Source organism: Gadus morhua, chromosome 1 (assembly GCF_902167405.1).
Source record: "Gadus morhua chromosome 1, gadMor3.0, whole genome shotgun sequence".
Lineage (NCBI taxonomy): Eukaryota > Metazoa > Chordata > Actinopteri > Gadiformes > Gadidae > Gadus > Gadus morhua.
Genome location: NC_044048.1, coordinates 3,262,368 through 3,274,788, shown reverse-complemented (window position 1 = coordinate 3,274,788; position 12,421 = coordinate 3,262,368). Strand labels below are relative to the sequence as shown.

The window sequence follows — 12,421 nt, the reverse complement described above, 5'->3', positions numbered from 1 at the left end:
ACAAAAATTATACAAAGCATTTTTCCACAATCATCTTGTTTTATAGCATAAAGTTGCGAAAAAACACGACAGGGCTAGTAAAGTACAGTGTTTATTATTATGCAAAACACTGAGCAGCCTTCCACCGGTTTGGTATCTATTTCTCCATCTTCGGCCACAAATCTGGGACCTGTTTTCATGTGTGCATCGGTGGAACCTCCTGCTCTTATGCTTGTTGCTAAGCAGCAGCCACTATCAGTAAAACCAGCGCGAAGGGCTCGTCGCTTTTAAACTAACGGCGACATCCAGTGGTGAGGGACAAGACTGCATGCAAAGTTGGTTTAAAATTGAATATCGTAATTGCTGCGCTGTACGGCCGAGTAGTGCATTAGGATATGGTAGACTCACGCGTATTTCTTTCTTAATTTCATAACTTTGGTTTGCCTTTAGCCGACCCTGGCCACAACTTTGAAGAGCAAGTCTGAACTTTTAATCAGAATAACATCTAGTAGGCCTATGGAGTGCAGTTCTCAGAACAAAAATTAGGTCCCATAGATCTGTGATCAGGTCTCATTCATGAAGAATTCCTTCTCCTCTTGCAGAGAAGAAAAAACACCTAGAGAGAGATAGAGCCATAGAGACTGAGACTGAAACACACGCAGACATACCAGGACCCAGGATCTCTGGTGGTCCCCGCCGGTCCGGTGTGGACAGACCGGTCTGAGGCAGGGCCGTAGCCGGGGTTTAACCAATAGTGAGGTCCAGATTTTTTTTTCTTTTAATAAAGCTTATTTATTGTAGATATGGACTAGCAAAATGACTATCAAAATGACACAGGCCAAGCTATACACTACACAGAAACTCATCATCTAAAATTAAATAGATACAGAGCGACTTGTTGGCAAAAACTTTTATTTTTTCATATTTTGTGTGTGTGTTCCATGTGCGTAATGTTTTATATTGCCAATTTGTAAATATATAAAAAAGTAAGATAAAAAATATCTCAAATTTTTATCGATAAATTATTTTTAGCTGGCTACAGCTGTGGACGGAGGAGTCCTGTGGAAGCGCAGCACAGACAGCCTCTCGTTGTGGGCCCTCCTGGACAGACAGGGCCCCGCGGTGAGGCCCCCTTCACCCAGCAGTCGGATGATCTCCTCTGTGGAGGGAGAGGGTAGGGGCCGAAGAGAAGCTCATTGATTAATAATGATAAGTTGCTTAAAAAGAGTAATAATTGTTATTTTATTTACAACGTTTATAAAAAGGTGCAACTCAAATAAGAATATTGTGAAAATAAATAATTAAATTGTGAAACTCCTATATAATATAGATTCATTACACCCTAAATGTAATATTGCAAGCATGTGTTTTAATCTGGAAGATTTTGGCTTGCAGCTCATTAATATACGAGTTTCACTTTAAGTTAAATTATTGAAATTAATTAACTATTCCAGAATAGTCACATTATTGAGATGCATCCGTTTGAGTTGTTCTGCGTACTGCAGTGAGAGTTTCAATACGCACTAACAATTAATCCCCCGTCCCCTCCATCGTCCGTTCAATTTGGGAACATGTTTTGTAAGCATGTTTTATTTCGCTTGTCTCATAATTTTATTAATTAATTAAGGGCGCCACCGCCGATCGCGATCAGTTTGTCGTTGCATTTTATTCATAACCAGTCGTTGCCATGGGGCTCCAGGCCAGATCGGGTCTGAGTCTTTGGACCGTGCACATGATTCTATAATTTTGAGTTTTCACAACATTTAAAAGAAAGTTATCTCGTCTTGTCGCTAGCGTTGCGAATGCTGTGTGAGTCCTACTCCGACAAGTGGTACACTGACCGAAAAGAAGAATTAAACGAAGTACAACTACAGAGAGAGTTCATCATGATGATCACCCTATAGGAAATATTGCTGTGCTTGAGAGACTGTGTAATTATATTCTATATTTTCAGATGTATTTTCCACTGCTTACATGCTAAAAAGACTGTTAGTGGTTCACATTGTTAACCATTTAATTTATCTGGAGAATGAATCGCTAGCCTCATAGCATAATTGCCATATTTTAAGGTTCATCTTGTATTAAGCGTCAAAAATAGATTGTCATTATTATATTCGGATATAGCCAATGAGCCACTGTGAATCAGCAGTATTAGAGTAGAGTAAGGCTCAACATCACAATTTGGCTAACAATATCAATTATCCTACAATGCTCACAAATTGGATTAATGTTACCACACTGTCCACGATATGTCGATCTACTTTATGGCTATGATTTAAAATAAATATTTAAAGGGGACATATTATGAAAATAAAACTTTTCCTGGGATTTGGGGTGCTGTTTCAGGTCTCTGGCGCTCCCACGTGCATACAAACTTTAAAAAAAGTATGTATGTACATGATTTTTTGATTGAGATATGCATTCTGAAAGTACCCCGCCTACATTTACCAAACGAGCGAGTCAGTTTCGGCGCCCCCTCCTACGTAGGAAGGGGGCACGTTTGATTACCTCCCACTTCCCCCCCCATTCAGAGCATAGCTACAATTTTGTGGACCAGCGGACGAGCACTGGGGGGAGACGTTCGCGCATTTCAGAAGCAGGGATGTTCGATACAAAAATAGATGTCTAATTTGTCAGTTTGCCATGTGACTGCCTGGCAGGGAGTCCGGGGGAGCTGCCGGACTGCTACTGAAGCTCTGACGGCAGTCCGGCAGCTCTGGCGGGTGAGCTTCGGCTGTAACCCGGCAGCTCAGCTCCGGGAGTACAATCCCCTTCTCCACTGGAGCTGCCGGACTGCCGCAGAAGCTTCGGCTGTCCAGCAGTTGTACTCCCAGAGCTGAGCTTCCGGCGGGGGGAGCTCGGCGGCAGTATGGCAGCTCAGCTCCCGGAGTACAATCCCCTTCTCCACCATATCGCGGTTCAAAATGGACTTCAGAGAGTCAAAGCCAAAGTTCCTTTCCCCCAATTCTTCTCAACCATTGCCGAGATATCCCCCACTACGAGTCTTTACTTATTGTGGAAGTACCAGAGACGTCAGACGCATTCTTTGATTCATAATATCATCCGAGGCGCACATAGCTTTTGGCTGTGATATTTAGGGCTGGCCCGAATACCATTTTTCAGGGTTCGAATACTCGTTGGTTTTTCCAAGCGAATATTCGAATACTCGTTCCAGAAAAACACACCATCAAAAACAACATTAATAATCCCTATATACTCACTGGGACCGATTTAGACAGTATCTGCATATTTTGTTGAAGATCTAATAGCTTTTGAATGTTAATTATTAGGCCTAAGTAAGTTCGAGTTCCTTAGTTTTTCCCCGTGGAAGCGAACAGCTGTTGCTCCGTTCCAAATCAGCTGTCCTCTGCCATCTCAGCCCTTAGATGGCAGCTTTTCAATTCATCGTGGAACGTGCATATTTTCAGGGAATTTGTACAATAAATCCATAACAAATACTGAATATTGATTGTCTTATGTGTCCATATTATATCCATTATATTGACCGGGTATTCCCAAGATGCTCACGCTCTGCAGCAAGCCAGTCACAGTTGATTGGTGCAGCGCTGTACAGCGAACGTAAACAAACTAAGCTAAGGTTAGCATTTCGCTAAGCATTACTTTTCCTCCCGAGATCCCGCTAATGTTGTGTTGTAAAGTAAAGGGAAACAAGATATCTATTCTTCCTCCACCTCTCTCGCTTCTCTGCTTGGTGTCGCTTATAGTTTGCCTCCCTCGCTCTGGTAACGTCAGGTACGTGGAAAAAAAAAACAACGAAGCTCCGAATACTGATTTAAGCTTCGAATACTAATTTTCCGAACGAGTATTCGAATATTCGAATAATTCGGGCCAGCCTTAGTGATATTAGATATATTATATACATACCTATATATAATAATAATAATAATAATATTTTTATTATTATAATACAGATATAGAGCTCCAGGAGTCTGCAAATTCAACAATCACTTCTCCTCCATGCTGTGGTTCACTGATAGCTGATTGGTCAATGGGTTACAGCTCATTTGCATTAAAGCTACAGACACCAGAAACAGCGCATTCTGAAGGGGCTGAAACAGAGGGGAATAGCAGTAGGCGAGAATTTGTTTTGCTCCCTAAAAGCTATTTCCAGCAAACAGCTTCAAAAACATGTTTTCTGAACTCATATACTACGTTTACTTGTTGGAAAAACACCATGATATGTCTGCATTCTTTTTTTTCCTGCAATGTATTCTATGTGTATTCTATCCAGTTTATTACGAATGTGATACATAATTACTGCGGGTCATACCTGGGCAGTTCTCCACTATGGTGACGAGGTAGAACAGCCCCTGGTCGGACAGCAGCTGGGTTACCATGGGGAGGAACCTGTCGATCACCTCTCTGCCCCGCCTCCCCCCAGCCCAAGCTGCCTCTATGCCACTTCCGCCCACCTTAAAGACCAAGAAAAAACAAGACTGAAATGACATTAAAAGGGCCCCTATTGTACCACCAGGTTTTAGTGTGATTGGCCGTTACAAGCCCTTTGAAAATCTGCCTTTTCCTGTGTTTTAGTGACATCACAAGTGTGCGTGTCCAACTAGAGGCTGGCAGACTGATCTATCCAGCATACATCTAGGTGGACACGCCCATTTGTGATGTCACTAAAACACAGGAAAAGGCGGATTTTCTAAACTGCTAATCACAATCACACATGGTGGTATAATTAAAACAAGGTGGACCCCTTCTAAAGCATTAGAAATATATGATTCAGTCTTTGCTCTGACCTCTTCCGACGGGCTGACCACATAGGGAGGGTTAAAGAGCAAGACGTCCACTTTTCCACACAAGCGGGGCAGTAAACACTGCACCTTTAAAACAGGAAATGGCTCATTGAGAAAAGAAAACACTGATTCCAGACGTGGCCTAAACTGTGTCTTGGTTACAGAACGGGGGTCTGGCACTGGGTCAAACTGATCCAGAGTCAGGAGACGATTCTCCCATGTGGTAACCTGGCGGTGGAACGTGGGACGGCAGAATCCCAAACTTTCAAAAACAATCAAAAACCCAAAAGTCAACCGACTTGTGGACTTCAACCGTTGAATCAGAGCACATCTTGGTTGGGACGGATGCCAATGGCTGTCGCCTTACGTGGTTGACTCCGCCGATGTGTGAACGTGTACATGAATGGGTGAAGGTGTGAGGAAGTGTGTAAATGTATGCATAGATGGGTAAATGTGTGAATTGGTCTATGAATAGGTGTATGTGTGTATCAGTGGAGGCTTCTCCATTGAGGAGAGCGAGGAAGATCCTCCCTAACATTGTTGAGAATAAAAAAATGTAGATTGCCCAGACTACTGTAATGAATTAATGCCCATAAATATGACTACTTTAATGCCTTAATGTTTGTTTCCCTGGGTAAAGGGACATTTGTTCCCCCTATCGCCTATTGACAATTACTTCAGGGAGGAAGGTCCTCCCTCAGCCTCCGTTGACTCCCATTCATTTCCCCAAAAGTACTGGCGGCCGGTGAATAACATGGGTTTCAATGGGAGAGAGGAGGAAAGTCCTCCTCTGAGTGGGTGTGACCTTAAGGCGTCTGATTCGCGCAAAAATCCATTCGGGCTGCGCTATGAACCAATAAGCAGGATCCCTGGCTGGGGAGCAGTGTTGCCAAATCGGGCAGATTTCCCACCCAATTGAGCTACTTTTAACCACATTAGGCTGGAAAAATTATCATTGGTCGGTAAAACTGCCCAATCTGGCAACGCTGTCGATAAAAACCCACTCTGCCTGCAGTGCGTTCAGTCTAAGAGAGGCAAAGCAGGTGAAATCATCTGAAGGATAACGAAATTCTAACATTTGCGAATAAAAGTGTACAATGGAAACATTGGAAACAGAGGACATTGTTCCTGTTTAATTACAAAGCATTCCATTCACTGAGTTACAGTGTTAAGTTAGCGACCAAAGAAAAAAAAACGAGATCACCAAAAGTAATGGCAACGTCAGTATTGTGGGTGCTACATGGTTTGCTAGGTACTCATGGCTTACTTGTAGCATTACTAGCAATCAACTGTATTGCTGGCCCTGTTTGCTAATGAATAATGACGCCACGACAAGTGTCAAGTTCACGTTGGTGCTGCTATGCGACATTCCCTGCTAGGCACCATGACTATAGATCAGGTTGTTTGAAATAATGTTCTCGTTGTTTTACTAGTTTGTTACTCTGACCGTTCTGTTTGACATTGTGGAAAGGGTGTGGAAAGGGTGAATGATTCAGAGCATGATGCATTTTAAATGGCATCACTTTTGGTCTTGAGTCTTTTCTTAAAACAATTGTAACTGAAAATAAACATTGGTAAATTACAACCAATAACTTCAGTCATTGAGGGCAAAAATTGGCCCAGGATTTTTTATTTACTTGTACAAATCAAGAGTAGGTCTGATTTGACTAATGGGCTTTGCATCCTTTCCTTCTGCCCTTGTAGTCCATTTCAAAGACATGCTGCCCACCAGCTTTCAAATTACAGTGATGCCACTGGTGGCTTTTTATCAATTTTATTCACATAACTATCCCTCCCTACTATTTTGTAGTTCACCAAAACAACCTGAAACAACTTGAGTCTCACATTCTTATGCCACCATACACCAACAGTGCAAACAGGCCAATTGCAACCAAGCGTGCAGTCCTTCCTCCCTCACTTTAAAGGTCCCATGACATGCTATTTTATGCATTCTTTAATATAGGTATTAGTGGGCAACTAACACAGTATTCAAAGACGTTCCTGAAATTCAGCCGTGGTGCAGAGTTACAGCCACTCCGAGCCAGTCGCACATTAGGCTTCCCCCAAATGCGCTGTTTCGGTGGGCGTGTCAAGGAGGAGGGTGGGGGTGTGGCCCTGAGCAGCTTGCAGCCAGGGACGGTACCATGCGCTCTGTTTACAGTGGATGTATCGCAATGGCGAGGCGCACACAGCCTTTAGCCGTGTTCTGTAAATATTCTAGAACACACGGGAGTCCTGGAGCTCTATATCTAAATATTATCATATAGCCTACACAGATATCTATATCATATAATACATATTATCACGGCCAAAAGCTGTGTGAGCCGATATTCCGACGTTCCTGGTTCTTCAACGTCCACATCAATGTGAATACACACACTGTAACGCAAGTGTTTCTTGACGGTTCTTTGACGTGTCTTGTATTTCCACAACGAGACTGTCGTGGGGGTTATCTGAGCCATGGTTGAGAAGGAATTGGGGGAAAGGAACTTTGGTTTGACTCGCTGAAGTAGGCTACATGAACTGCGACATGCCGCGAGGCACCATCGCCCGGCAGCGGGCAGCCGGCAGCAGGCAGCGCGCAGTTCAGTCGACTTCAGGTTGATGTGAAAGTGGAAGAACCAGAGACGTCGCAGAACCCGTCAAAGTCGTTTGTGATTCATAATATCGTCTGGAGGCGCACACAATATGTTATATGATATAGATATCTATGTATTATATGATATTATTTAGATATAGAGCTCCAGGACTGTAACGCAAGTGTTGTACACTTCCTTGTTATTTGGATAACCGTTCTGCTGTTGGTGTGATGGCGCATAACGCGTCGGACTCTCGTCTCTGGTATTTCTACAACGAGACTCGTATTGGGGGTTATCTCAGCCAAAGTTGAGAATGAATTGGGGGGAAGGAACTTTGGCTTTGACTCCCTCAAGAACATGAACCACGACATGGAGGAGAAAGGGATTGTTGGCGGCGAATGTCTCCCGCTTGAGCCCCGCTGAGGGACCACCGCCGGAGGCGGAGGTGCCTAAGCGCTGCCCGGCAAAGATCCCTTTCTCCTCCTTGTCGTGGTTCATGTTCTTGACTTGAGGGAGTCGAAGCCAAAGTTCTTTCCCCCCCAATTCATTCTCAACCTTGGCTGAGATAACCCCCAATACGAGTCTCGTTGTAGAAATACCAGAGACGAGAGTCCGACGCGTTATGCGCCAAATAACAAGGAAGTGTACAACACTTGCGTTACAGTCCTGGAGCTCTATATCTAAATAATATCATATCATACATAGATATCTATATCATATAATATATTGTGTGCGCCTCCAGACGATATTATGAATCACAAACGACTTTGTCGGGTTCTGCGACGTCTCTGGTTCTTCCACTTTCACATCAACCTGAAGTCGACTGAACCGCGCGCTGCCTGCTGCCAGCTGCCCGCTGCCGGGCGATGGTGCCTCGCGGCAACCGGCGGCATGTCGCAGTTCATGTACTTCAGCGAGTCAAACCAAAGTTCCTTTCCCCCAATTCCTTCTCAAACATGGCTCAGATAACCCCCACGACAGTCTCGTTGTGGAAATACAAGACACGTCAAAGAACCGACAAGAAACACTTGCGTTACAGTGTGTGTATTCACACACACACATGTCGCGCTCGCACGGTCGAGTCTCATTGGCGGGCCAACGTCTCTGGGCGGGCCAGGCAGAGTAAGGGGAGGAGCCGAGATTCCTCATGACGTCATGAGCACAGACATTCCAAATCAGCGCGCTTGAGCCTCCGTTTTTTCAAAGGCGAGCAGAACAGCTAGTGCTCGTTTTACACCAAACGCAAGTTTTAGCCACTGGGGGACCATAGGCAGGCTAGGGGAACTAATATTTATGTTAGAAAACCTCACAAAGTGAGATTTTCATGTTATGGGACCTTTAAACACCACCAGCCGCCACTGGTGTGTATGAATAGGTGTATGTGTGCATGAATGTGTGAATGGATTTGTGTATGGATGGGTAAATGTGTGCATGAATGTGTGTATAAATGGGTGAATGTGATGCAATATTGTAAAGCACTTTGAGTGGCCACTGGTTAGAAAAGCGCGGTATAAACGCAGTCCATATACCATTTAATTGTTGACAATGAAAAAAAGAGACTTTTGACAGGGTTAGCATAGCATTAAACAGCTTGTTCCATTATGAATCAGGAAACGGAGCGAAGGCCATAGGACTCCTTCCCAGTTACAGTGAGGCGTTGGTCTCACCAGGTCTGTGATGACCGGCTGTAGAGCTACGTTGTTACAGGTGGCCGTCGTAGCCGTGCAGTTCGCCGCCAGGGAGTTCACGTCTGTGCACCTGCAGTGATACACACGCAGAAACATTCATAACACACACACACAGGGAAACATTCACATACATACACAGAGAGATATAGATATATACACACAATAACAATATAAAACAGACACACACACACACACACACACACACTTGCAAATAATATATACATACAATTTGTAAAGATATATTGGGATGAAGAGCTTTAAAAATAAATAAGTCACGTCAGTTTCTTCAATGAATTTCAACGTGAAAACCAACTTTAAAAAATAATCACCCACAGGTAAAACGCTGAAGAGCCAACAACCGACGCCAGGAACGCAGAGACCACCCCTGAGCCGCTGCCAACCTCTAGACACACAGACGGGCTGGGAGAGGGACCGGTCCAGAGACCAAAAATTCATAAATATAACATCTCACCTCAGATTGTTTAAGTTTAGTTTAGTTAAGTTACTTGGTCCATGATACCAAGTAGCTTCAACATGCTGGGTTTGAAACCTGGAGAACACTGCAGGGGGCCCTTATGAAGCGAGGAGTGCTCTACTGGGCACACACATTTTTGACCTCAATCGTTTACTTTATTGCTTTTTAATAAAAGAACGAATGAGTGTGATGCACAACTAATAGTATTGACCAAGCGCAAGGCCTGTCTTTGGATACGCCTTGTGCTTGGTAAATGATATTAGTAACAAATGAGTCACTAATATTAGTAACAAATGAGTCACTAATATTAGCAACAAATTACGTCACTAATATTAGTAACAAATTACGTCACTTTGCTCTGCGTCACTTTCAATTTCAGATGAACACAATTGCGTTCACCGGGGTAATCCTCCTGCAGCCCTGCAATTGGCCAAATATTCCAAAAATAATTATTTTTCAGCTTAATCACTTAATTATCCTAATTAGTACTGGTTCCATGGCATTTGTTTTACCATGTCCGTTGCAATGCATTGAATCACAGAACAATGTAGTTTACTGCACAGAGGAGGAAATTGATCAACCCCACACAACCATCCCACCAGCATGACCTTCTCACCTTAACCCCTGCAGCTCATCAGCATCTCGCTCCAGAGCATCGATGAAGAGGAAGGAGTCCTCAGCCGGCTCGTACACATCCTCGAACCGCCCGCGCCCCGCGTGGGCGTAGAGTGGCGTGGGGTAACTTAAAGAGCTCATGGGTGAGAACAAACACTATAACAATAGACTTTAATACTCTTACTTTTACTTTGACTCAGCGAGTCAACTTCCTATTCTCCAGAATGGCTCGTGTTATGCGTGCGGTCTGGTTTGCGCTTCATAGTGCGGGTGGATGACGCGCGGACCCCATGCTGCGTCGGGAGTGAAAAACACTTCCGTATACAAGGGCGACGTGATGGTGACGACATCTCCAACTCTGTGTGTTGGGCCCGCCCATGACCGGCTACGCAAGAATGATGATTGGCAGATACAGCATGTGAACCTGGTTAACGTTGATTTTTTAATTTTTGTAAAACATTTAAGCTTTTCCTTTGCGCAATTAATTGCGCAACGATTGTTTCATAAAATGATTTTTATAAAAATGTTGTAATTGTTTTTTTAATTTATTAAAAGCAATTCAACGTTGTGGTAAAATTATAAATGCTCTTTTTATTCTATATTTAATCTGTTTGGTGCTTAATTGTTTAAATTCATGCTCCCATAAAAAAAAGCATGTTTGATTTATTTATTTTTTTTTTGGGAGAGAAACCATAGGGAGAGAGACCAGAGGGATTTCATGATTATTTCCCTGATTCAGTTTGCGTTGGTCAGTTCGCTAAGCCTCTTCCCTATTCACTCACAGTCAGTAATCAGTGACTCAGCGACTAGTGGGTCTGGGAGGAGTCGAATCTAAGATCAAACGAGACGAACAAGAGAGAAGAATCAGTTTGGTTCGTTCTTGTTAAAGATTTGTTCATTCGAATTGAATTGTTTCGCGAGCGACCCATCACTAACCAGAGGGAGAGAGACCAGAGGGAGAGAGACCAGAGGGAGAGAGTCTAGAAGGAGAGAGACCAGCTCCAGAGGGTGTAGATTATTTAAAGGCACCCAGTGCAACTTTCGAGGCTTAAAAATAAACATTCAATTTCTAGTCTTTTTTACACGTAGTAAGTTTCAATAACTCCATACCATTAGATACCGACATTCAAGCAGCAAAGATGAGACGTCGTTGTGTGGTGAGAACTGATAGAAAATCGATAACAACAACAATGCCGCCATTTTCTTTATTTTTTGTAACCTACAATAAATAAAGCAGGCTTCCAGTCAATGGAAAAATGGCTTCTCCCCACCTGCGATTGTTGTTGTTTACGATTTTCTATCAGTTCTCACCACACAACGACGTCTCATCTTTGCTCCTTGAATGTCGATATGTAATGGTATGGAGTTATTGAAACTTACTACGTGTAAAAAAGACTAGAAATGGAATGTTTATTTTTCATTGAATGTTTACATAAAGTTGCACTGGGTGCCTTTAATTAATTGGCATACAAACATATGCACTTTCTTCGGAAGCACACAGATTATTCATAGAGGGACAAGTTGACACTTTAACGATTTGTCTTCATTTCTCTATGCATTTTTGCTGCAAGTCTGCTGCGCTGAATACAGGCTTGGTGTACCAGCCTTCATTGATGAGTAGGCAACAGTTTTAGTCTGAGGACCACAATTACTTTTGCAAAGTAAGCGGAGAGCCAAACTTTGCAAGTTTGCAATTAAAAATAGTTACACGATTAAATGGTACAAATTAATTCATTGCAAATTATGTATTAGGCTGCCATACAGTTTTCTCGACTTTTCCAGCCTATTTCAAGGCCTGCTATTTATTTTTATTAGACCTATCTGACCTCTGCTACTCTAAGGTTACAATAACTGGATTTACTTTCAAGGATTCATTTACTACTCTACCCTGCATATTGTTTAAGTGTCATTCATACTAGCTGTAGCTCTTCAAGATAGATAACTATTAACAAAACTGCAAATGTATGTGTGCAGGTCACATTAACATAGCCTACAGATTTAAGGCAATCCGGCTTGGAATTATCTAAATTAAATTAGGCTACCGGAGGTAGACCTTCATCACTGAATGAAAAATACATGCCTATCCAGCTGATTTCAATTGTTATTATTCTTTTTATTTCATTTTTCAAATATTTTATGAAATACACAATTTAAGTGCAGATCAACTTCACACTTATGTTAGCTTGTAAGATATAAAAGAGCAACATGGAATATGCATCTCAGAAAATATTTAGAAATTTGATTTGGCTGTTTCATCGGCCTGTGACCTTCAGCACTCACTGGATCGGCTGGCGGCCGAGTGTGAAGCGGCTGGGATGAGGA

At 42.8% G+C, this 12,421-nt stretch overlaps 1 protein-coding gene across 2 annotated transcripts; it reads right to left on the bottom strand.

The window, feature by feature from the left end:
- Positions 1–765: 765 nt before the first annotated feature.
- hemk2 (HemK methyltransferase 2, ETF1 glutamine and histone H4 lysine) lies at positions 766–10,432 on the bottom strand. 2 transcript variants are annotated; one of them, XM_030361238.1, is made up of 6 exons: positions 10,101–10,428; positions 9,343–9,429; positions 8,989–9,079; positions 4,746–4,829; positions 4,271–4,412; positions 766–1,138 (listed from the first exon to the last, which is right to left on the bottom strand). In XM_030361238.1, exons 1-6 carry the CDS (start codon positions 10,238–10,240, stop codon positions 1,008–1,010), a joined length of 675 nt encoding a protein of 224 aa, XP_030217098.1. In that variant the 5' UTR covers positions 10,241–10,428; the 3' UTR covers positions 766–1,007. The 2 variants fall into 2 exon arrangements, with proteins under 2 accessions (XP_030217098.1, XP_030217179.1); XM_030361319.1 differs by lacking the exon at positions 4,746–4,829 and having other exon boundaries at positions 10,101–10,432.
- Between the last annotated feature and the right edge of the window lie 1,989 nt (positions 10,433–12,421).